Here is a 22,500-nt window from a genome sequence, read left to right as displayed (position 1 = left end):
AAAGGAAGATAATAAAAAATACATCTGGTATCTTTTTGACTAACTTTTTCTCTCCAAAATGCAGGTGTCTTGGCATGTTTAGATGGGTACATGAACATTGCTTTAGAACAGACAGAAGAATATGTCAATGGACAGCTGAAAAACAAATATGGAGATGCATTTATTCGAGGAAATAATGGTAAATTAAAATGTATAAATGTTATAAAGCATTGTATCAATGCACATTTCAGATGTTTTAATAAAAAAAGGTTTCCAACATGAAGGTTTTTTAATATGAGAAGCAGTCTGGTAAATTAGATACTGTATTACTGCAGTTTTAATTAATGATTCCGTTTAGACAATGCATATATCAGACTGACCATTTAGGGTACAGTAATAATGGAGAAAAACATTTTTTGGAGCCGCCTGCCTGCAATGGAAAGGGCTGGGGGTGCCTGTCAGGGAGTCAATGCACGCGGCAAGGGCGCACACGCTTCCAAAAATGAGGTGTGGATGGCTGGGAGGGAGCGAGACACACCTCCAATTTGTCACACTTAGGGACATGCCTAGTACTTACGGAGGGGCTGGTCTTACTTACCCCCCCCCCCACTTGTGATATCAGTGGGGCCACCCCCAAACAGTAGGCGTTCTCATGGAAACGCCTCCGTCTGGGCAGCCACGCCCCCGGCCCACCCACCAAAGGGGGTGTGCTGTCACTCAACATCGACAGCACGCCCCTTTTGGTGCCGTCGTGCGCATGCGCTCTGGGCCACCATCGACCCAGTTGCAAGCGCTCAGCGCTTGCGGCCGGGTCTGAATCAGGCCCAGTGTCCAATCCTGCTTGATTCCCGGGTAGGATTGTCTGTTCAACTGACATGGGTTATTTTCTTTGGAGCCATTTCTACGAAGGCCCGACCCAACTTTCTCAAAGTCCTCACTATATGTCCATATATATATATATATATTTTTTTTTTACACATTGCACTATTAATGGTATTTAGTCCCCGTTAGGACCCATACCTTCGCTTCTTGGTCTCTGAGACCTGCTGGTTCCATTGCTCTCAACCAGGTACTTCTTGCTTACACATGGTGGTCTTGTCCTAAGTTGTCAAAGCTCTGGTCTACAATTGAAGATCTTATTCAGACACTCTTAGACATTGATGTTCCCCTCTTTGCAGAATTCTTCCTCCTTTCCAGTTGCAGCGACCACTTAATTAGCTGTGTCGCAACGATCACCTGACTCCTAATATTTATAATATGGAATGTATGTCTTGGATCTTTAACAAATCCTCAGTCATTCAGTAAACTTCTTTGTAGCGTGTCCATGCATTTGCAGGGAAACATGTCAGTTGTGATCCACCCTAGGTCTTATGAGATTTGTTACTTTTATTTTTCCATTTATACGTGTTAGTTGCTTATAAGCTCGTTTCTAGAACTGGCCTTTTCATAGTTTCCATACACCCCACTATCTTCCCTCACTCTGTATATATTCCCGGGCGCCGCCGCAGTGGAGATGGGGTAAATACCGGGATTTTTGTGTTCCAAATCCCGGGTCAGACCCGGGATTTTTGGTGAAAAAGTGGTATGAGTTGCCAGATAGGAAGGATCCGAACTAGAGTCAACTGTGGCCAACTTAAAAAAAAAAAAGCCCTACTGAAGTCAGAGGCTGTGATTTAAAATGGCTGTCTACAATATACCCATTTATGCTTAACCATTTTTAAATGTGATTTTAACCTATTATGTTGTCTTATCTCCACTGATCAACAATACACATGTATACATACAGGTAAAACTCAGGCTAAGCTTTAAGAGTACAATTTCCTCCTTTCTTTTGTAAATACTCAGAATTGTTGTGTTTATAACAAACCTCTACAATAAAGCAAATGTGTACATTAATGTCAAGGTGATTTTTAATTTCTTCTTCATCCACTAGGGTACACTAGAGGCTTCATGACAGTGGGGTATAGATGTGTGCTAATTGGGAACTGGCACTTTAAAATTAGAAAGTGTGACTAGCTTTTCCCTCTTTATAATCCCCTACTTGTGCCCAAGGGAGTTGGTCATACTTTGGGCTTCTCCTCAGGGCATAGTTTAGTTAATAGTTAAAAGAAGATGTTGCATTGAGGAATAAAAGGCAGCTGACTGCCTCTGCCTGTCTGCGACGGGGGGGGACCCTATCGCAGCTGCTTGCAGCTCGCGCATGGGTCTTCGGTTACAGAGACCACTGTCTCTTGGTTAGTATCGGGACGCGCTGCATGCGACACACATCGCATCCCCCTTTAGCCTCACCGGCAGCCTCGGCAATTCTGAGTATAAACCTGGCTTCCCGATTAGTGAGGTTGCCAGGCACAAACAAAGGCGGTGTTCGCTAGGCAGCGGCAGTCCTCAGGCGCCATATAACAATTTAAAACTGGCGCCATAGTGGGGGGGGTGGAGCCTAACGCTGATGATCTGCTCCCAGCTGCCCCGGCACTTTCTACAAGCAGCTGACGGCCATTACAATACTGCTGCGCTGATAGGCACTGAGACATCCACCCCAGGATCCGTGAGTGATCAGTGGGGGTTTGGCTTTATAGGAGCACAGTGTAATATTACTGGCTGTGATTTATGCATAGCGCTTTTGCCATTAACAGCGCTGTTTGGGTGGGTGTGGCTTTCTACCCTCTCTGCCCTTATCTCCTATCTCTCTACATATCCCAGTCTCTACTCTAACACTGTCCACTACACTACTGTCTTGTTTGTATGTCAGTGTTGTGTACCATGGCTGGAAGGGGATCTAAAGCTTCACAGAAGACTTTCTTGCATAAAATGTGCAGAAAAATGTACACAGGGTTAATCATCTAGCTCCCTGTTGTGTGACTATTGTAATTCAGAGCAGCATGCTCAAGGATCACCCCCGACTTATGCGGCGCAGCCTCTCACCCCCTGAACCGGCCTGGGCTCGGTCCGTAGCGAAGTCGATGGAGGGGCTCACCTGGGGCACCCCAGGGTTGGAGCTCTCCTTAGAGACTTCAAAGTAGTGTGAGCAGAATCTTGTCCGAACGCCTGGGTTCGGGACCTCCTCACCCAGGGGTACAAACTTGATTCCAGAGCCAACCAACAGGTTTGCCAGTTTCCGACGACAGACTGGTCGTGACACAAGAAGCTGTAGACAAACTTCTGAACGCTTGAGTGTTGGTACAGGTCCCCACACATTAACTAAACCAGGGGTTCTACTCCAGCTTGTTCGTGGTTCCGAAGCCGGACCTATCAGACCTATTCTGAACCTGAAGGATCTCAATCCCTACCTGAAAGTATTCAAGTTCAAGATGGAATCCCTTCAATCTGTCATTGCGGGGCTCGAGGAAAAAAAGTTCCTGGTGTCTTTGGACATAAAAGATGCCTACCTACGCATTCCCATCTGGCCGTCTCAGCAGGCGTTCCTACGATACGCCATTCGGGACTCGCATTATCAGTTCCAGGCCTCACCCTTCGGCCTGTCTTAGTTTCCCAGGGTATTCACCAAGGTAATGTCCATGATGATGGCTATCCTTTGGACTTGAGGAGTCGCGATTGTCCCTTAAGTGGACAATCTCCTGAAAGCTCCGTCCAGGAACCAATTACTACAAAACATACTGGTGACTTGCAGGCTCCTCATACGACACAGGTGGATCCTGAACTTTCCCAAGTCCCATCTGCAGCCAACACAGAGGCTTCAATTTCTGGGGATGATTCTAGACATGGTATGTCAGAAGGTCTTCCTTCCTCAGGAAAAGGCAACTTTCATTCAGGAGATGGCTTGTGGCTGATCTTACAACATCGATGAGTATTGGTGCATCTGTGCATACGACTCCTCTGGAAGATGGTTGCGACCTTCAAGGCCATTCCATGTGGCAGTTTCTACTCCAGGCCTTTTCAACTGGACTTCCTCACTCAATGTTTGGGATTCCATATATTCCTTCACCAACGAGTGAAGCTAGCCCCAGAACTCTGATATTTCTTCTCTGGTGGCTGAATTCATGTCACCTGTTGGAGGGCAAGACGTTCGGAGTGTGGGATTGGATTCTTTGCACCACAGACGCGAGTCTTAGAGGGTGGGGGGCAGTGACTCTGAGGGAATCTGTATGATTCACGGGAAATCCTGATCGTCCCCAGGTAAGTATAAATTAACCTAATTTCACACCTAACCCTCCTTTAGGGTGCCTAACCCTAATCCCTCCCCCCCCCCCCCCCCCCCTTTCCCCGTCGCCTAAACCTAAGTCCCCCGGGGGTTTGCCCCCCCCACAGCTGTCCACGCTTGGCATCTCTTCACTTAGACGCCTGCCATTTAACCCTCGCCGGGATTAAGTAGTCTAGAAGCCGGTGGTCGGGATTCCGTCCGCCAGCTTCATAAACGTATACCCTCTGGAGAACCACTTCCAGGGCCGCTGGGGTCCACAAAAAGCGATACTGTCCATAAACATCTTAGAATTATGGGCAGTGTTTTATGCTCTTCAACTAGGGCATCACCTGTTGCGGTGTAAAGCAGTCAGTCTCCAGTCGGACAACGCCACAGTGGTGGCGTACATAAACCGACAAGGCGGCACCAGAAGTCGAGCGGCAATGAAGGAGGTAAGCTGCATTCTACTCTGGGTGGAGGAACTCGCCGTGGCAATATCAGCGATGTTTATTCCAGACATGGGCAGTTGGGAGGCCAACTACCTCAGTCGTCAGGACGTACATCCCTGGGAGTGGGCGCTCCATACCCAGGTATTTCAACAGCTTGTTCAAAGGTGGGGCCTTCCACAAATCGACCTCATGGCGTCCAGACAGTCATCAACTGCCTCTGTACTGCTCTCGAGCAAAAGAGACCCGGAGGCCGGGGTAGTGGACGCACTCTCAACACCCAGGTGGTTCTGATTTGTCTATCTGTTTCCGCCAATTCCTCTTCTGCCTCGGCTTCTGCAATGCATCAAGAAGGAAAGGGCCATGGTTCTGATAGTGGCTCCAGATTGGCCCTGCAGAGCTTGGTATTCCAGTCTGCGTCTACTTCTGATAGACGATTCGTGGCCTCTACCGCTGTGAGAGGATCTCCTGCAGCAGGGTCCTTTCATCTATCCAGACTTAAGGCGCTATGTTTGACAGCGTGGCTGTTGAAAGGGCAATCTTACGGCAATAGGTGATATCATCTACTGTGATCCCTACCATGCTCTGGGCCCGGAAGGAAGTTACTTCCAGACACTACCACCATTTCTGGAAGGCTAATGTAATCTGGTGTGAACGGCGTGGATCGCCTCCTACAACGTACAAGGTGTCCAGGCTCCTACTTTTCCTGCAGGCCGGCGTCTCGGCGGGCCTACGTCCTGGATCCCTGAGGGTTCAGGTTTCAGCACTGTCCATTTTCTTCCAGACCAAACTGGCCTTACTCCTGGATGTTCACACGTTCCTGCAGGGGTTTATCCGGTTAAAACAGTCCTTTGTTCCTCCCACGGCTCCGTGGGACTTGGATCTCGTTCTCTTTCTTGCAGTCTTCTCTGTCTGAACCGCTAGACTGTTGAGTTTAAGTATCTCTCGTGGAAGGTGGGTACTTCTCCTAGCCTGGCTTCGGCCAGGCGAGTTTCGGAGCTCGGGGCTCTCTCCTGTCGTCCTCCGTACTTGGTATTCCATGCAGATAGGGCTGGACTCCGTACACAGATGACATTCCTTCCTAAAGTGGTCTCTGCGTTCCACATAAACCAGCCTATTGTGGTGCCGGTTCTTCCATAGGACTCGCCAGTTTCCAGATCCCTGGACGTCGTTGGAGCACTCAGGATCTACGTGGATAGGACTGCATCTCTAAGGAAATCAGATTCACTGTTTGTCTGATATGTCACTTGTACTGGTTGGCTGGCTTCCAAGCAGTCTATTGCACGCTGCATCCGTCTGACCATCAGGCAGGCCTACGTGGCCTCCTCTAAGGAAGCACTGGCTTCCATTACAGCGCATTCCACACGCTCGGTGGGTCCCTCGTGGGCGGCTGCTCTCTGGGTTTCCATGGCTCAACTTTGTCGTGCGGCCACTTGGTAGGACCGGCATACCTTTGTCCGCTTTTAACGTTTTGATACGTTCGCAGTCTCTGCCTCGCAATATGGCCGTGCTGTTCTGCAGGGTTCTCAGCACTCTCCCGCCCTGGATGTGAGCTGTGGGACGTCCCCACTGTCCTGAAGCCTCAGTGTCCCCTAGTGGATGATAGAGGAAACAGGATTTTGTTACTTACCGATCCCTTTCTCTATTTCCACAGGGGACACTGTACGCCCACCCGGCGCTGTTCCTGCCTTGGTTGATTGTCATTCTGCGTTATGACTGATTAGGTTTCTTTGTTCAACTCTGTTTTTAAGACCTTTTTACACATGTTATGTGGTGTTTGTCATTATGTGTACTTGCTTCACCTCCTCTTCTGTATTTTTTTTTTTTTTTTTCCAGCTCTCCTGGGGCACAGTTTGCTAAGATTGGATTGTAAGGGGGTATAGAGGGGGAGGAACTAGTCTCTCTTTCTAAATTTAAATTGCCAGCTCCCATTTAGCACACATCTATACCCCACTGTCATGAAGCCTCCAGTGTCCCCTCTGGAATCGGAGAAAGAGAATTATCGGTAAGTACCAAAATCCTGTTCTCTGGCTTAATTGGCAAAATATATAGTGTGTGTATGTCTTACAGTATTTTATATATTTATATTGCTGCAGAATTGCTAATGTGAACATTTTTATTTTTCAGTATTGTATATAAGCACACAGAAGAGAAGAATGTAAATATAGACTTTTTTATTTTCTTTTTTTCAATTATTATTATTTTTTTTTATAAAGAGCCCAGTTGTGCAGATCATGGAAGACCAACATCAACAAGTTGTTCTGTGTTTGAGATTCCGGTTTAAATCTCAAGGAAACCTTTTTCTTTATTTAATGTAAAAATGCAGTTTATTGCATAAAAACATTTTTGTTATGATTGTTACATTGTATAATAAAGTAGTTATGGAAAAGTTGTTTTTGTGGAATTATTTTTTTCCCCCTGATAAACTTCCTGTGCAATTGTTAAATTCTTTTAGAACCCCTGCAAGAAAAGTACTGTAGGTTACTGTATGCACAGATTTGCATTATTTGCCGCAACATAATTAAGGAGCAGTTTGAAGACTGGTATAGAGCTGCTGCATCCTTTGGTTTGAAAAATTGTTTTAACAATATAAGAAAACGTGTAGTAATGATGCAAACAATGACTTAGGTTAAATGTTCAGAGAACAAAGAATGAAGCAGAAAGTTGCATTACCACAATAGGATTTAGGATGCAGGAGGAGTTTAGTTTGCCAAGAGAGGCGAATTCCAAACATAATACTCTTGCCATTTCAAAAATGTTAAAATATGTCTGCTTAAGGTAGGTCATATACTCAGTCATCTTTTTACCACACATATTGACACACGATTTTAGTGCAAGTTATAGTTTGCATAAAGACAGCTTGTTTTTAAATGTAACCTAGTGTATTTTAGGTATAATGCTGAATTTTGTGGGGTTGACCACCTTATTTGGAGAGTATGCAAGCATTCCAGATAAGACAGTTGTGTCTTCATATACCTCATGTCCTCATATACCTGGGCTCAATACACCATGAGGTGCGAGTGAGACGCTAGGTCCCTTGTGCCCAGTGGTGTTTGTGTCTTTTTTGCCCAGAAATGAGACTGCACTGATTAATCTGAGATGCAACACTATCTGTGTACGACTGAGTCTGTATACAAAACACAGCGGACCTGGGCGTGGCACTTCGCATACAGATTTCAGTTCAGTTGCACACAGATATACAAGTGTTGTGTATCAACTTAATCAGTGAAGTCTGGTGAAGCAGTTAGTTCCATCCATTTGTGACTAAAGCAATTTCAGGTGAAAGACTTTGTGCAAGCAGAGATGCATGGGACATGGTGTGCCAACAAGTGCTGTTTGTTGCAACTGCAGCAATAGTGTATGAGGACACATCTGTAGATCCCACACTTCTGTAATGATATTTATTTTTAGAACAGATTTGCAAACTAGGTTGAGACCTGTTTACAAAATTATCAATTTCAACTTTGCAGATGTTTCAAGCTCATATTAGTAGTTAAGTATGCAGTACAAATAATGCATTTTACAGTAGATTAGAAACCCATGGTAATATACTGTGCTCAATCCTACTTTGAAACTTTGTTTTATATATGGCCTGGGCCTCTAATGCCATTGGACCATAGCCTCTTACTTTTTGATTCAGTCAAACTTCTGTTATGTACCTCTCATAAGTGGTATGGTGTACAATTATTGAACAAAAGAAGTTTCAACCTTCCATAAAATATTTTGAATTTAAATACTTTTGAATCACAAATTTAAACTGTCCCAGTTTACATATTTACAAAGAGCAGTGTATATAAAATATGCATAGTGTGTGTGTGTGTGTGTGTGTGTGTGTGTGTGTGTGTATACATACAAGAGCAATTTTCTGGAGAAACCGGAAAGTACGTATCAATCTCTACATGGTATAAAATAAAGTCCATTGTTTTGATATATCTTTATCGGTTTAGGCAGCGTAAGCCAAGAAAGCATTCGGATGTACGTTTTTTTTCATTGACTTCACTAAAATCGCCACTTCTTGGCTCCCGTTTGTCGGCTCCTCAACAAATGCTCTATAGAATAGTAAAAACTGCATCAAAATACGACCAGTGGTTCTCGAAATTAAAGGAAAAAAAATATATATATATATATAAATAAATAAATAAAACCAGGCGCTTTAGACCAGCCTCGAAATAAGCCTGAACAACCAGACAAACACCTACCAGGGACTTTATGCTATGTATAGTTATATAGATTAGATATAGAAATACAGATAGATATAATATTGTTTGTGTGTATGCTACTATTTAGAACAAAATTGCCAGGTCATGTTATCATCGTCAAGTTATTGGTTTGTTTGCAACTAACCTCCTGGTTTGTGCATTTAGTAATCCTGATTAACTACAGAGTGCCCAAAATGTTGTTGTAATATTTTAAATGTATCTGTGTTGTAATGTTTTCTGAGAACAATAGAGTTCAGACAACTTATGTATTTACATTCATTTTCGATTCTTCATGGTCAGTCACTGCAATGGGTAACTTCCTTTCCAGCCTAGATAAGAACACCCCCAGACTGTATGTAATGCAGCTTCTCTTCCTGTGTGTCTTTTCTCTTCGATCAGGCAGCATTTTCTGTAGTGTTGGGACTTACCTGCTCTTTGTGGCTTGGAGACAAACATAGAATTGTGCTGCCTACCCAGGCAATGCCAGTCTGTTACTGGTGTTTGGGGGAGTTCAAGGAGAACAAAGGTGCTGGTGTTCTGCTCTTGTGCGCACACTGCGTCATAGGCTAGGGACAGACATTGAGTCTCAAGAGGGAATAAGGTGTTGGAATCGCTTATAACGTTCCTTGATCCTGAAAACAAAGTTCTGGGTATTGTATGGGCATGATGAGCATATTTATACAGCTGAAAATCACCCACTCAAGGTAAGTTCATATTTGGGGAGTAATTCTACTGTGGTAATGTAGAGTGACAGTGGCCCCTCCATCAGAAGCCTATGTAGGGGAAAGATGGGTTAACTCCTTCTAGTAATTAATCTGGTCAAATTAAGGAAGCACTCAATGTTTAATCTGATGATGAATGTTTTTAGTAAGAGTTTAATAAAAATTAATAAGGCAACAACTGTAGTATAAAATACAGTCTTGCTGGTACATCAGGTTGTCAAACATTTTATCCATAAGGAAGCCGAACTCCAAAAACCTAGAATACAGTTTAGTATACCTTAGTGGTAAGGTAGTAAAATGGAGTTTGGTGCCGAAGGCAAATGCAATCATAGATAGCATTTCTGTCATAACCAAAAAATTCTGCTGTAGATGGGATCCTCTTACAGACCTAAGGTTAGAAAGATTGAGAGTTCTTTCCAAATACTTCCTTTTGTCCTCAGGATACACACTGAAGTCAGGTTTAGCCATGGCCTTGGTGACCATAACCCACAGATCATGAGGAGACTCACTATATGGATGTTCAGGAAAAAGTAAAGAGGCAACACCTTTTTTAAAAAAAAAAAAGCTGAAATCATACAAATTGGGATATAATTTCTGTGGGTGGCATATAATGCTTTTGCTTTTTCTCCTTCATCTAGGCTACACTTCTTGAACATGGGGAGTAGTGAGGGTGGAGGAGTCAGCACTTATTAGGTGAACTTTTTTTTAGTATATAAGCTCCTCCCTGCCAACCCCTTCCACAGTTTAAAATGAAGTTCTTAAGGAGTAGGTTAGCTCAAGATCAGATAGTAATTTTATTTTTTTAATACCTGCACTCTATTTTTTTTTTCTTTTTTCCTGTGCCCTCTACAACCCCTTTCCTTACTTACATGGCAGCTGAGATCATGCAACTCAGGGATGCTGTGGGACTCTGGAGCAGAGCTGTAGGAAGGAGGGGGTGCCAGTGGTCGTTTAGGTTCCCTTAAGGTCCAGGTATCAACTTTGTCAATTTATTTTCAAAGAAGTTTGGATCTGATCCCACAAGTAGAGACTTTACTTGCAGGGTGTATTACATATACTGCCTTCATATAGGCATCCCATAGAGCCTTGGCATCTAACTCTTGTGCTGTTAGCGCTTCAGTTATCACACTTAACCTTTTGCAGGATGTGGACCTGAAGGGGGTAACTTGGAAGTTCTTTTCTTTTGGCTATATCATCAGCTAGAAAATTTTCAGAATTAAGAGCTTTATCTTGTAGACTTACATTTCTGGTTATTCCCGAAGATAGGGCAATGTTACGTACACTACCTTCTTTTCAACCTAAAGTGGTGTCGGCATTTCATCTTAATCAGGAAATTCTAATATGACTTTTGCTAAATTAAGTAAAACAATGGATCAGGATCAGTTGTCTCTGTAAAGCTGGGGTTCACACGTAAAGATTTTCTGTCCAACCATCCAACTAGTTGATTGGTTGGAATGAAAATCTGGTAATGTATGGGAGTAAATGATGATCAGCAATTTGCTCCTAAATGCTAGAAAACAGATGAAAATGGGCGTCAGACAAGTTTGTTAAATGTTTGAATAAAGTTTCATTCCAACCAATCAACTAGTTGGATGGTTGGACAGAAATTCTTTACGTGTGTACCCAGCTTGAGACATGTCAACAATTTATCTAGAAAAGACAACCAGTATAAGGGTAACTGATAGTTTACTTATCCTTTACCATACTAAGAAATGAGGTTTGCCAGTGTCCAAGCAAACTATAGCTAAATGGATCAGGGACACAATTCAGCAGGCACATCAAGGAGGCTGAATTACCTATTCCAGCTGTGATCTCTGCTCATTCCACTCAGTTGATGCCTCATGGGGGCAGCACAGCATGGAGCTTCCACAGACCATTTTTGTAGAGCAGCTACAGTACATGGTTCTCTGTTATAGATTCACCAAGTTTTACATATTTCATGACTCTGTGTCCAGGGATGCTTTTTCTTTTTTACAGAAAGTATTGTATCCAACTAGGGCTGAGCGTACCCTTCCATAGGGACAGTTTTTGTACATTCCCCATGGTCAAGAAGTGTTCCCAAGATGGAGGAAATAAGATATTTGGTACTTATCGCTAAATCTTTGAGTCCATCTGGGGGACACTATAATCCCTCCCTTATTTGGTTGTGCACGTGCGAATGATGTGATTCTGTCCTTATCTTTCATCACCCTATCCTTGGGGTTTTTAGGTTTAAACTGAGGAAGGGGTTGGAGGGGAGGAGCTTATATATTATAAAAAGTTAACGTATTAAGTGCTAGCTCTTCAACTCTCATTCGACCCCATGGTCGAGAAATGTTCCCCAGATGGCCTTGGAGAAAGATATTTAGAAGTACCAAAAATCTTATTTTTTAGCAAGGTCTATGACACCTGCAGCAGGGGCCAGGAAAGCCCTGATGTTACATCCCTGGGCAACAACTGCTTAGTCAAACATAGATAATTATGGACAATCGCTTACATTTACGGAACATGTAGGGACTGTTCAATACATGCCTGCTATTCTATGGTAGATAATTTGATTACATCTGCTATATTTCGCCCTTTGACTACTATTCTGATCACGTTGATTACTATCTTCGGTGATAAATTAATAGAGATTTATAATTAATTATGAGAAAGATATCCTGGAGTTCTGTGATGATTTACTTATGAAGATTTTTATGTTTTCTTTTTTGTGTGATTTTAGATTTTTTTTAATTTACCTCTTTTGAATGTAATATTTTAAAGACTGTTTTTAACAGCAATTATTAAGTTTGTGCCCCCAGGAAAAAGTTTATTTTTCTTTCCTACAATTATTTAATTGTATTCAAACTCTAGGGGAGCACCGTCAGCTTTATTTGTTGATGGCATTAGACAATTTTGAACACATTTTGATGTATTATTTACCATTTATATTATACTGTGTTATACTCTGGCTATAATGATATTTTACTACTTGTGCAGAGACACTCTCCCCCCTTTTCTTCACTACAATATTCTTCTAGTACCTACATACATGACTGCTGTATGCTGCTATTCATAAGTGTTTCAGTGACTATATACTGATACTGAGCACTATAAATAAACCAAAGCTCCTGGTTAATTCTATCTGGCTAGTGTCTACTATTCACAATCTTCTGTATATCACAGAATAGTACACACATATCAACAGGTTATGGGCCTAGGCACCCGGACAAACCAGACGCCATAGAATACTGTATGTCAGAGAAGTTAATCAGTGAAGCGGCAAAGTGTTACAGCACACAGCAGCTGCATCCATGATCGCTTTCAACAAACTTAAAGGCTCATAGAATTATGCCAAGTGGAAGTTTGCAATGGAAATGTAACTTAAGCGCGAGAGGTTGTGGAAGGTTGCTGTTAACCCAGGTGACAGACCAAGTCCCAATGATGTAGATAAGGACATGGAAACTGTTGGCTTAAGTGGTGAGCAGCACCTTTAGTCTGTAATAAACAGGAAGATGTTACACATGACATGTTGACAGTCCTGCAGGCAGCAAAAGAAAATAAGGGTCCCATGAGAAGAATTAATCTGAGACATATACTGTATAACGTTAAGTTGAGTGAATGCACAAGTATGAGTGACTACATTGATAGGATGTTGTCCATATTTCAGCAATTAATATCTATAGGAGTCCAGGTTGATGCTTGCTGAGGAAATCGTCATGGCAATGCGGCAGAACTTAACTTCTGAATTTGATTTCCTAGTGGTAGTGCTAGAAGCTAATATAGCTAAGCTATCTACAGAAATCATTAGAACAAAACTGTTACAGTTACAAGAATGCACAAAAAAAAGTAGGCGGCGTCTAAGAACACACATCAGGGAGTAATAAACCACCTTTATTAAAGGCTCAAATATCAGTATATGTAAACTTTCAAAAATATCAATAAAACTCCCGGGAGTATAAGAAAATTCTATACACACAGTATGTATTTAAATGAATAACATGTCTTCAAATGAAGCACAAAACCACAATTAAAAGACAAACAATCACAATAAAATATCTCTATTATTCTCAAATTGATGGACTGAACATCTGAGCTCTGTTGCTTCAATGAGCCAGGTGAAAATAACCCAGTTAGCAGCAATGTTCTGAATAACTGAGAAAAATTTTTTAATGTAGCAATGAATTGAAAGCTGAATGGCCCAATAAAACTAATACCCCTTTTACGCCGGAGCTAAAACCCGGGTTATTGCAGGGTTAACCAGGGCAGCTCCTTGGTGTAAAAGGGGTGAAGATTGGATCGCCGGGTCATGTGACCTGGCAATCCAACCCAGGTAAATAGCAGAATTTAACACAGGTGTAGCCCGTGAAACCCTGCTGTGTGTACGGAGCACTCCGGGTCTTGATGACCTGCAGTGCGCCGCAAGCCGGCCAATTGGTCCGGCTTCAGTGGCGCTTGGAGATGACATCATCTCCAAGCGTCCACTTTCACACCGGAAAAGCCGGGTCTATGCAGACCCGACTGCGGTGTGAGCAGCGCCGATTCGGGAATATCCTGAGTCGGTGCCGGATAAATTCCGGGTCTGATCCGGATAGGAACCCTGTCCAACTCCGGGTCAGACCCGGAATTTTGGTGGAAAAGGGGTATAAGTAGCTGACAGTGTTCCACAGTAATTAGCAACAGTGCGTCCAATGACTGAGAAAAAAGCTGCTAAACAGCAGTAAGTTGAGAGCTGACTGGCCCAATAAAACTAAATAGCTGACAATGTTCCACAATGCGCTGTGAATATGCACTTCCAATGTAATAATGCAGAATGAGATAACTCAGTTCTCCGCAGTTCTACTCACTCCCTCTTGGCAAGAATGTGTGCCAGTTGAATTAAGTGCTGAGAATACTGCATTACACACTAAGGTTCACATTTTTCCACCTGCAAAAATATTTTTCGAGTGGCAATAACACACGGGTCTATGTGTTTTCGCAGCAATGGCTGCGATAATGTGACTGGATATCGGGCATTTTTTTCATGGGCATTTAAGCCCCACGATAAGTTCCGACTTCGGGGCTAATTGAATTAGCATGGGGATCAAAGTATGCGGCTAATTTAATTCCGCCCTAAAAGTGCCAGGCCCAGAACATTCAAGTATAAGTGTTATGTATGTAATAAAACAGGACACAAAGGGCCAAATGTAATAGGGTGAGAGTTTAGAAAATGTGTGATAAAACTAACATTTTTAAACTCAACTAATGTATTAAAGTCACAGAACATGCAAAATTGCATGTTTTTCAGACTCAAAAAAATCAAGATATAAACTCTCATCTATGTGTTTCTTGTATTGAAAATATAACTTGACCAATGTATTAATGTGAGAGCTTTACTGCAAAACTCTAACATTTCCTAAACTCACCCTATTACATTTGGCCCAAAGTGTTTGAATGTAAACTGAATAATGTGGATGCTGCACAGAGGAAGAAGCGTAAATGTAAGAATGAGTCAGCTTTAAGAGTGACAGAGGAGATTGCTAATATATTGCATCAGGTGCCACAAGACATTTCAGTTGTAATCAGGAGTGGTTCACTAAATTGAGCACATGTGATCCTATCACAGTCAAAGAAATATACTAGATAAAGTACTTACAGCTACAAACGATGGGACAGTCTCTATCCACCTAAAAGTAGGAGCTGAAATAAAGTCACAGAAAACAAAGAAGTATTATATGTACCAGATATGGGGACAAATCTAATAGCCATCAGTATCCTGGAGCAGGGGGGCACAAAGTCCAGTTCACAGGAGGAAAATATGTCATGCGGAATAATAGAGGGACTGTAATTGCAACAGGTACCCAATGCTGACAGCTGTATGTCCTTGACACAGAGAATTCTTATGCGATGATAGCCTCTGATTCACAGTCTGTGGATCTCTGGCACAGAAGGGTAGGTCATCTTGGATATGGCAATGTCCAGAAACTCCTAGATAGAATGGCTACAGGCATATCCATGACTGATAAAGAAAGACCAATCTGTGAAAGCTGTATAATATGCAAGCAGAGACTCTTCCCAAAATTAGCAAACATAGCTGAAGTACCCCTACAACTCGTGCATAGTGTGTGGTCCAATAGTAGCTAAATCCACAAGTGGATACAGATACTTTATAACATTCATTGATGACATCACAAGAATGGCACATGTATTTAATTAAAGAAAAGACTGAAGTGATGAAGAAAATTGCAGACTACAAGAAATCAGTAGAAACTCAAACTGGTTACAAACTAAAAGTCTTGAGGTCTGATAATAGAGATGAATATCTCAACAAAGATGTTGATGCCTTCCTAAAGAAGTATGGCATTGAACATTCAACTGACCACTGCATACACCCCAGAATAAAATGATGTAAGTGAGCATGTAAAACGCAATATAGTGGAAAAGACTTGATCTAATCTTAAAGATGCCGGCCTGAACAAGTGTTTTTGGGCTGAAGCAGTGTCTACAGCAGTATATTTAAAGAAGCATACTCTCACAGTTGCCCTGAAAGACAAAGCACCAATAGAGGCATGGTCTGGAAAAGAAAGTAAAATCAAACAACATCAAGTTTTTGTAAGTATTGCATCCCCAAAGAAAGAAGAAAGAAAATTATACAGGCTCTTAAACCCTAAGAATAAAAACTTATTAAATCAAGAAATGTTATATTCCAAGAATCAGAACCACTTAAAACAAAGCTGGAATTGGAAACGCAGAACAAGTATGTGATATTGGATACTCCAGCTGCTGGAGACATGCACAAAATATCATTATAATTTGCCCTTGGCCAGAGTGCTTCTATTTTTTATTTTTTTTTGTGGATTTGAATTTGACTTGAGCCAGTTGCTAGGGTATTCTGTAATTACAATCTCAAGTTTGTTTTATCTTTAGTTCTGTGTCTTTATCTATGACGTCCTATTGTATATTATGCAACATGGGAACCAGTTGGATTTTGAAATGGTAATTTTACCTAAAAGAGAGTCAGCTAGTCAGACCCAGTATGCTTATGCTGTAAACCTCAGACAGGCAGCTAAACAACATCAGGTTTGTCCACAGCATCTCCAGGTGTTTTATCCTCAAGGTGTTTTCTGTAAACCTGTAAAATAAATTTACATTTTCTGTAGCACACAGTGATATGGCGATCCTAAGAATGTAATTAGAAGACTTTTAATCATAAGTCCATTGCCCACATGGTAAACAGTAGTGATAAATTATTGATCAATTGTGTGCCTGTATCACAAGGAAAATGTATGTCCCATCCGTATTTAGTTGTTACAATGAATAGACGTAACTGTCCTGAGGTAATTCTTTTGAAAAGCAAGTGTGTGAAAGCTGCTTTCTATAGATATTTGTGCAAGGGATTATACTGTTACACAGACATCCTTAGTGACTGTGTGGTAAGGGCTCTGGTATGCATGATGGAGATGTGCTTTATGCAGAATAAAGCCACTGCATCTGTTTATTTGACCATTTCCAGAAATGCTTACATTCAGGGAACAAAATCTAAAAACTAGCCGTGCTTAACTAGGATGGGCTTCGGGCGCAAAATAGTTTCCTTTAATTACCTTCCTCTGACAAATTGTATTTGTGATTTGTTCTGTATTTTCAATAAATCTTTTAAGACCTTGCTGCAATTTGGACTAGTGTAAGGTGGCACAAAATGCTATACACTGATGTAATGTACAATTGTCATTGCTGCCATGTTGCTATATGTCATCTAGGTATTAAGTTTAAGGGATTAAAAAAATACAACATACTCCATTATATAATGGGCATCTATCTGTTTTTTCTTTGGAACACAGGAGTCTATTTACTAAGCAGTGTTAGGAGACAGAGTGAAAAGTGATAAGAAAGTGATAAGGTGCCAGCCAATCAGCTCCTAACTGCCTTCTCACAGGCTGTGTTTGAAAAATGACAGTTGGGAGCTGATTGGCTGGCACCTTATCACTTTCTTATCACTGTTCACTCTGTCTCCTAACACTGCTTAGTTAATAGACCCCACAGACTTTCAAGATAAGTTAGCCTACTGTATTTAGCTTTTCATTTTTGTTTATTGCTTTTTTCCTTTGATGAAATGATTATATAATTGTTATTACCATACAACGTGAACTGTAGTAGCATCCTTTAACTGTCATTGGGTATCTGGAGATTCTTGTGGAAAGAGCCATTGATGACAGTAAAGTACCATCTGCTTCAACGCCAGAGTTTCAGCCTCTTACTGAGCTTATACAGCAGCAGCCTAAACATTGAAATACATTTTTAAGCTGTTTACTTTTAGATTATTTTGCACAATTTGAATGTTTCTATTTTTTAACATTAAAAACAGTCTTGCAAATAATTACATCTCTCTTACTGTTTTTTTTTCTACATTATATACGTACATTAAAATATTGTTTATTTGTGTTTTCCTGGCAGGCGTTTCCATAGCCATACATGAAATTCTCAGGAGTTTGTTTTGCAAAAGAGGTTTCAAAGACCAATGCTGTAAGAGATATTAGATGTTTCTGACATCATTTATTGGCCAGTAAGGACCTTCCTGCTGTTTATATATGTTGGTGAATGAGAATGGTAAAACACTTACTTGCCTGGAAACAGTAATTCCATAGTTGTGACAGCTCATAAAGCCTTAACAATTGTCTTTATTCGTGCATGAATTTCACATAATTGACCTAAATCTAATTACAAAATCATATTTTCATATATTTGTTAGATCTGTATTATCAGGGTATGAGTAACTGATTGTTACATACACAAGAAAGAAAGAAATGTAATTATCTGCATATATGCAGAGTTGTACACATCTATGTACCCCACTGCCCCTATCCATACGCTTGGTCTCATAGTCATCGGTATCAGTGAAAGACGATTACAAGATGTGACCTAGTTGCGTATGACTTAGCATCGCCTGTAGATGTGTGCGCGGAATGGGATTGAAATACTGGTGGAGGTTCAAATCCCGACTGAGGAAGGCCAACAGGGGGAGATCCCGACTGGGGTTGATAAGTATCCTTACCCTCCCCTTTCCCTCTCCTAACCCTCCCTTGGTGGTGCCTAACGTTAAGTCCCCCCAGGGGGTGCCTAAACCTAACCCTCCACTTTCCGCACCCTAAACCGAACCCTCATGGGGGTGCCTAACCCTAACCTCCCCCTAGTGGTGCCTAACCCTCCCTGGGGGGTGCTATAGAAACAGGGGAAGCGGGAGAAATCCAGGTAAGATAACACCTCACTGGTAAGGCTACTACATGAGTTGAGGAAAGGAGTAAGATGTAGAAAGGCTATATCCACAAGTATTCCTAAGTTTTGAACAATTTATTAATTAATGAAGGAGTTAGTGTTGGTGCTATTCAGAGTTAACAACAATGGTTTGAAAAAAAGGTCAAAAAAGTCCCATAAGACTCTTCCATGGAGTACTCTTACAGCCAGAATGTCCATTTACTCCAATGAGCATGTCAGTTTTCTATGGACATAACGCTGATGTGTTTCACCATGTTCTTTCAGACTAGGTACTAATACATGGGCAGCCTTTACTAATACTTTACTCACACAGGCATCCATCTATTTGATTCAGTGGGTATGATACCTGCTGACTAGAGATTTATTTATAATTAAATTAGTCTGTGTTTACCATTTACTTTAAGTACCTAGAATTGAAACTGACTTTGGACAAGAGTGAGCAATGTCTCCTGTTGAGCTTTGTAAACTTGGTTATTGTTATAATCCAAATAATATATTTTATATATATATATGCAATGTGTTTCACTACTGTGCAATGTTGTTCTCATTACGAATGCACTTTAAATTGCAATGTGTTTCACTACTATGTAATGTTGTTCTCATTACGAATGCACTTTAAATTGTATGCTGTATTTAAGGTTTTTGAATTCTGCACTTTATGCTATCAACAGCTGCTGCTATAAATTATGCATATCGGCACTTTATTATTGAGAACGGCTACCTCAGTATAAATTTCAATAATGGAGCCTTAAAAAAGGAATATAAAGACTGTCAGTGTTTGATCATATAAATTGTACCAACATTTAAACAGCATAGTTCCATATCACCTGAATTCTACTTGAACGAGAACTTTGATAATGGTACTTACCTGTCTATCATACTCCTATCATTTGCCGTCTGCAACCCAGTATTCCCCTCATTCACTGATGCTCTGATGGGTAAGACAGTGAAAAGTAGAAACAAACAGTTGCAATAGGGAAACGATACTGGCTGTTGTTACCAAGGGTTACTGCAAAACACATGTCTCACACTCCCTACCCTATGCCTTAGGTAAGATGGGAAGCAGCAGAACATAGCGTAATACAGGTCTTCAATACCCTGACTATCACTTTTCCTTACTGTATGGTAAAAACAAGGTGCATATTGATGTGATGTATTGCATATAAGAATTGTAATACAGAGCAACATTATGTATGATAGTAGTGCTAGCAACGGTATGCAGTCGGGAAGCCGGCGGACCTAATCCTGACAGCCGGCTTCCCGACTGCTTAATCCCGGCGAGGGTTAAATGACAGGCGTCTATATCTAGACGCCTGTCATTTTATCGACGCTGGGAGACCGGCGCCCGGCATCCCGATCGAAGGGACACCAGGTGCTGAGAGCGTATAGTCGTGGGGAGGGGGGGTTAGGTTTAGGGTTCCCAGGGGGGATTTAGGGTTAGGCACCCCCCTGGGAGGTTCGGGTTAGGCTAGGGGGAGGGAGGGTTAGGGTTAGGCACCCCCCTGGGAGGTTCGGGTTAGGCTAGGGGGAGGGAGGGTTAGGCACCCCCGGGGGGGGGACTTAGGTTTAGGCAGCGGGAAAGGGGGGGTTAGGTTTAGGCACTTAGAGGGGGATTAGGGTTAGGCACTGGGGGGGAAGATTAGGGTTAGGCACCCCTAAGGGAGGGTTAGGGGGCAGAATAGGTTAGTTAGTACTTACCTGGGGACGATTGGGATTTTCATCCTTGTCGGGCTGCCGCTGTCGAGATTTGAACCGCCGGCAATGGGTCCAGCGGTAAATCATACCGATTCTGCTGGCAACACAGATACATTTTTTCCCTGGGTGTATGTTATAATTGTCTCTGTGTTATCTTTATTTGTATATGTCATTTTTTATATGTTTGTAGAGTGTATCCCTTTGGTCATATTTCGCCGCCCCTAGAGGTACAACCTCTTGTACCCCTCTTTTATTGCACATAATGTACAAATTTTTCTATTGTTTTTGGTGCCTGTCTTGTAAGTCGATTTTATTGAGTTTTTTAGGATCATTAAAAGTTGTTTTAAGTGATTACATACTTATTTCTGGCTATAAGAGTGCTCCATGAAAGAGTCTTGTGGGACTTTTTTGACCTTTTTTTTTTCAAACTTCCCTGGGGGGTGCTAACCCTAAGTCCCCCCAGGGGTGCCTAAATCTAACCCTCCCCCCCCACCGCACGGCTAACTGCTAAGACGCCCCGGACTTACCTTGTTTGGGACGGTGTCCTTCTGCATTTCACATCAGGGGTAAGATAGGCGACAGTATTTCGATGCCTATTTTAAGTCCCATGTCGGGCTTTAGCCGTTGGGATTTAGACCGGCGGCTTCCCGACCGCCGGTCTAATAACTACATTGCGTGTGTTCTCGGCTCTGGACCATACGCAGTTCAAGAACATGCAAGATCTGTACACAAAACAGACTTACTTGCAACTCTGCATCAGTCCCATTATGTCCAGCGAAGTATTACTGTGTCATTGGCTGTAAGTACAGAATAAGAGCATATACTGAGAAATAAGCTTCATATATGTGGTAAGTGGTACTATGCAGCTGTCTATTTATAGACAATAGAAATGTAGAAAATTACATTTTGATTGCAGAAAAACAGAACTTACCTCTCTCTGCATCTTTGTTATTTACTCTGCTACATATATTCAATTTCCTCTCATACCAGGAGGAGCAAAGAATTGTGTTACAATAGATTGCAATGCTGCTGCTTACTGCTACTGTTCATATTAATCTCATTGTATAGAGCTAACTAAGATATGATTGCTAGAATTCCTTATTGCCTTATGACAGTGATTCCCAAACTGTGCAACGTGGCACCCTGGGGTGTCTCGGGACACTTGCAGGGGTGCCTCGGGTTGGTGGTCCAGCGCAAAATCAAATTATTTATGGTCAATGTAATGTAAATATTTGGACAAACAGAAGTGCAAACCTGTTCCCCACTATATAACCAAACCTAAGGATGACAGGTCAGCACAATTTATTTCACTTTACTACATTTTATTCTGAATTTCTCAACAACAAACTTTGGGTGCCGTGAAAACAATGCTGATACTCTAGGGCGCTGTGATTCAAAAAAGTTTGGGAACCACTGCCCTATGCTTTCTCTCTTTCTGAATACTGTGTATTTTAATTCTACTTCATAAAAAAAAAAAAAAAGCATTTTAAGTGTAATGTAGATGTACATAACCTATCCATGCAACCAGCTCCTGTTACTGGAGCTCTTTGTGGAGAATATAATCTCTATCATATTATGGGAATAAATGAGAATCCTGGAAAAGACTGCCCTGAGAAGATTTGTGATACCTTTCTGCTAGTGTGATGAGGACACTTGTGTGTCACCTCCGGGATGATGAACATTGTGGTGTTTTCAATCCTTTTATTCCACCCAAATCCTATCCTGCTGGGCTGGCAGGAGAGACAATGACATTTCCCAACTGGGAGTTAAAGGATGTACAGCCTGATCCCTGAAACACAGATATTAGGTTTTTGTCTTCCTTGTTGTGTTCCTGTCACCCTTGAGTAGACTTCCAAACCAAGAATAAGGACAGAAAGTAATCAAATTAGGGCTGGCTAGCAACAACAGCGAGGCAAGGACTGTGACAGCTGTTGCACACACTATTAGAGAAATCCTTCTGAGGCATTCCCTAAAGGATGGCTCTCTGTAGGTCTAAGGCACATATTACTACTACGTGTGTGATTTGGGAACAGCATCTCCTGATTAAACATGCTTCTCGTGGTAAGTATGTTATTACTGCCATTTTACACTTAATTGGACATCTTGAGAGA

The 22,500-nt window shown here is 41.8% G+C and overlaps 2 protein-coding genes across 6 annotated transcripts in view; both read left to right on the top strand.

Annotated features, from left to right (window-relative positions):
* Window positions 1-6,952, top strand: part of LSM6 (LSM6 homolog, U6 small nuclear RNA and mRNA degradation associated) — a 12,442-nt gene extending 5,490 nt beyond the window's left edge. For all 5 annotated transcript variants that reach the window (XM_088448430.1, XM_088448426.1, XM_088448427.1 and 2 more), the window contains exons 3-4: window positions 65-178; window positions 6,691-6,952. In XM_088448430.1, coding sequence (XP_088304556.1) covers window positions 65-178; window positions 6,691-6,725 — 149 coding nt within the window. In that variant the 3' untranslated portion in view covers window positions 6,726-6,952. The remainder of the gene's footprint in view (window positions 1-64; window positions 179-6,690) is intronic.
* Window positions 6,953-15,627: 8,675 nt separating this feature from the next.
* Window positions 15,628-22,500, top strand: part of REELD1 (reeler domain containing 1) — a 45,891-nt gene continuing 39,018 nt past the window's right edge. Inside the window, exons 1-3 of the mRNA XM_088448581.1 lie at window positions 15,628-15,784; window positions 15,888-16,036; window positions 16,352-16,504. Of these exons, the coding sequence (XP_088304707.1) occupies window positions 15,628-15,784; window positions 15,888-16,036; window positions 16,352-16,504 (459 nt within the window). The remainder of the gene's footprint in view (window positions 15,785-15,887; window positions 16,037-16,351; window positions 16,505-22,500) is intronic.

The sequence above is a fragment of the Taudactylus pleione genome, unplaced genomic scaffold, assembly GCF_031769625.1.
Source record: "Taudactylus pleione unplaced genomic scaffold, aTauple2 ptg000021l, whole genome shotgun sequence".
NCBI lineage: Eukaryota > Metazoa > Chordata > Amphibia > Anura > Myobatrachidae > Taudactylus > Taudactylus pleione.
Note: the sequence above shows the minus strand (reverse complement) of the source record. Positions and strands in the feature narration are given on the sequence as shown.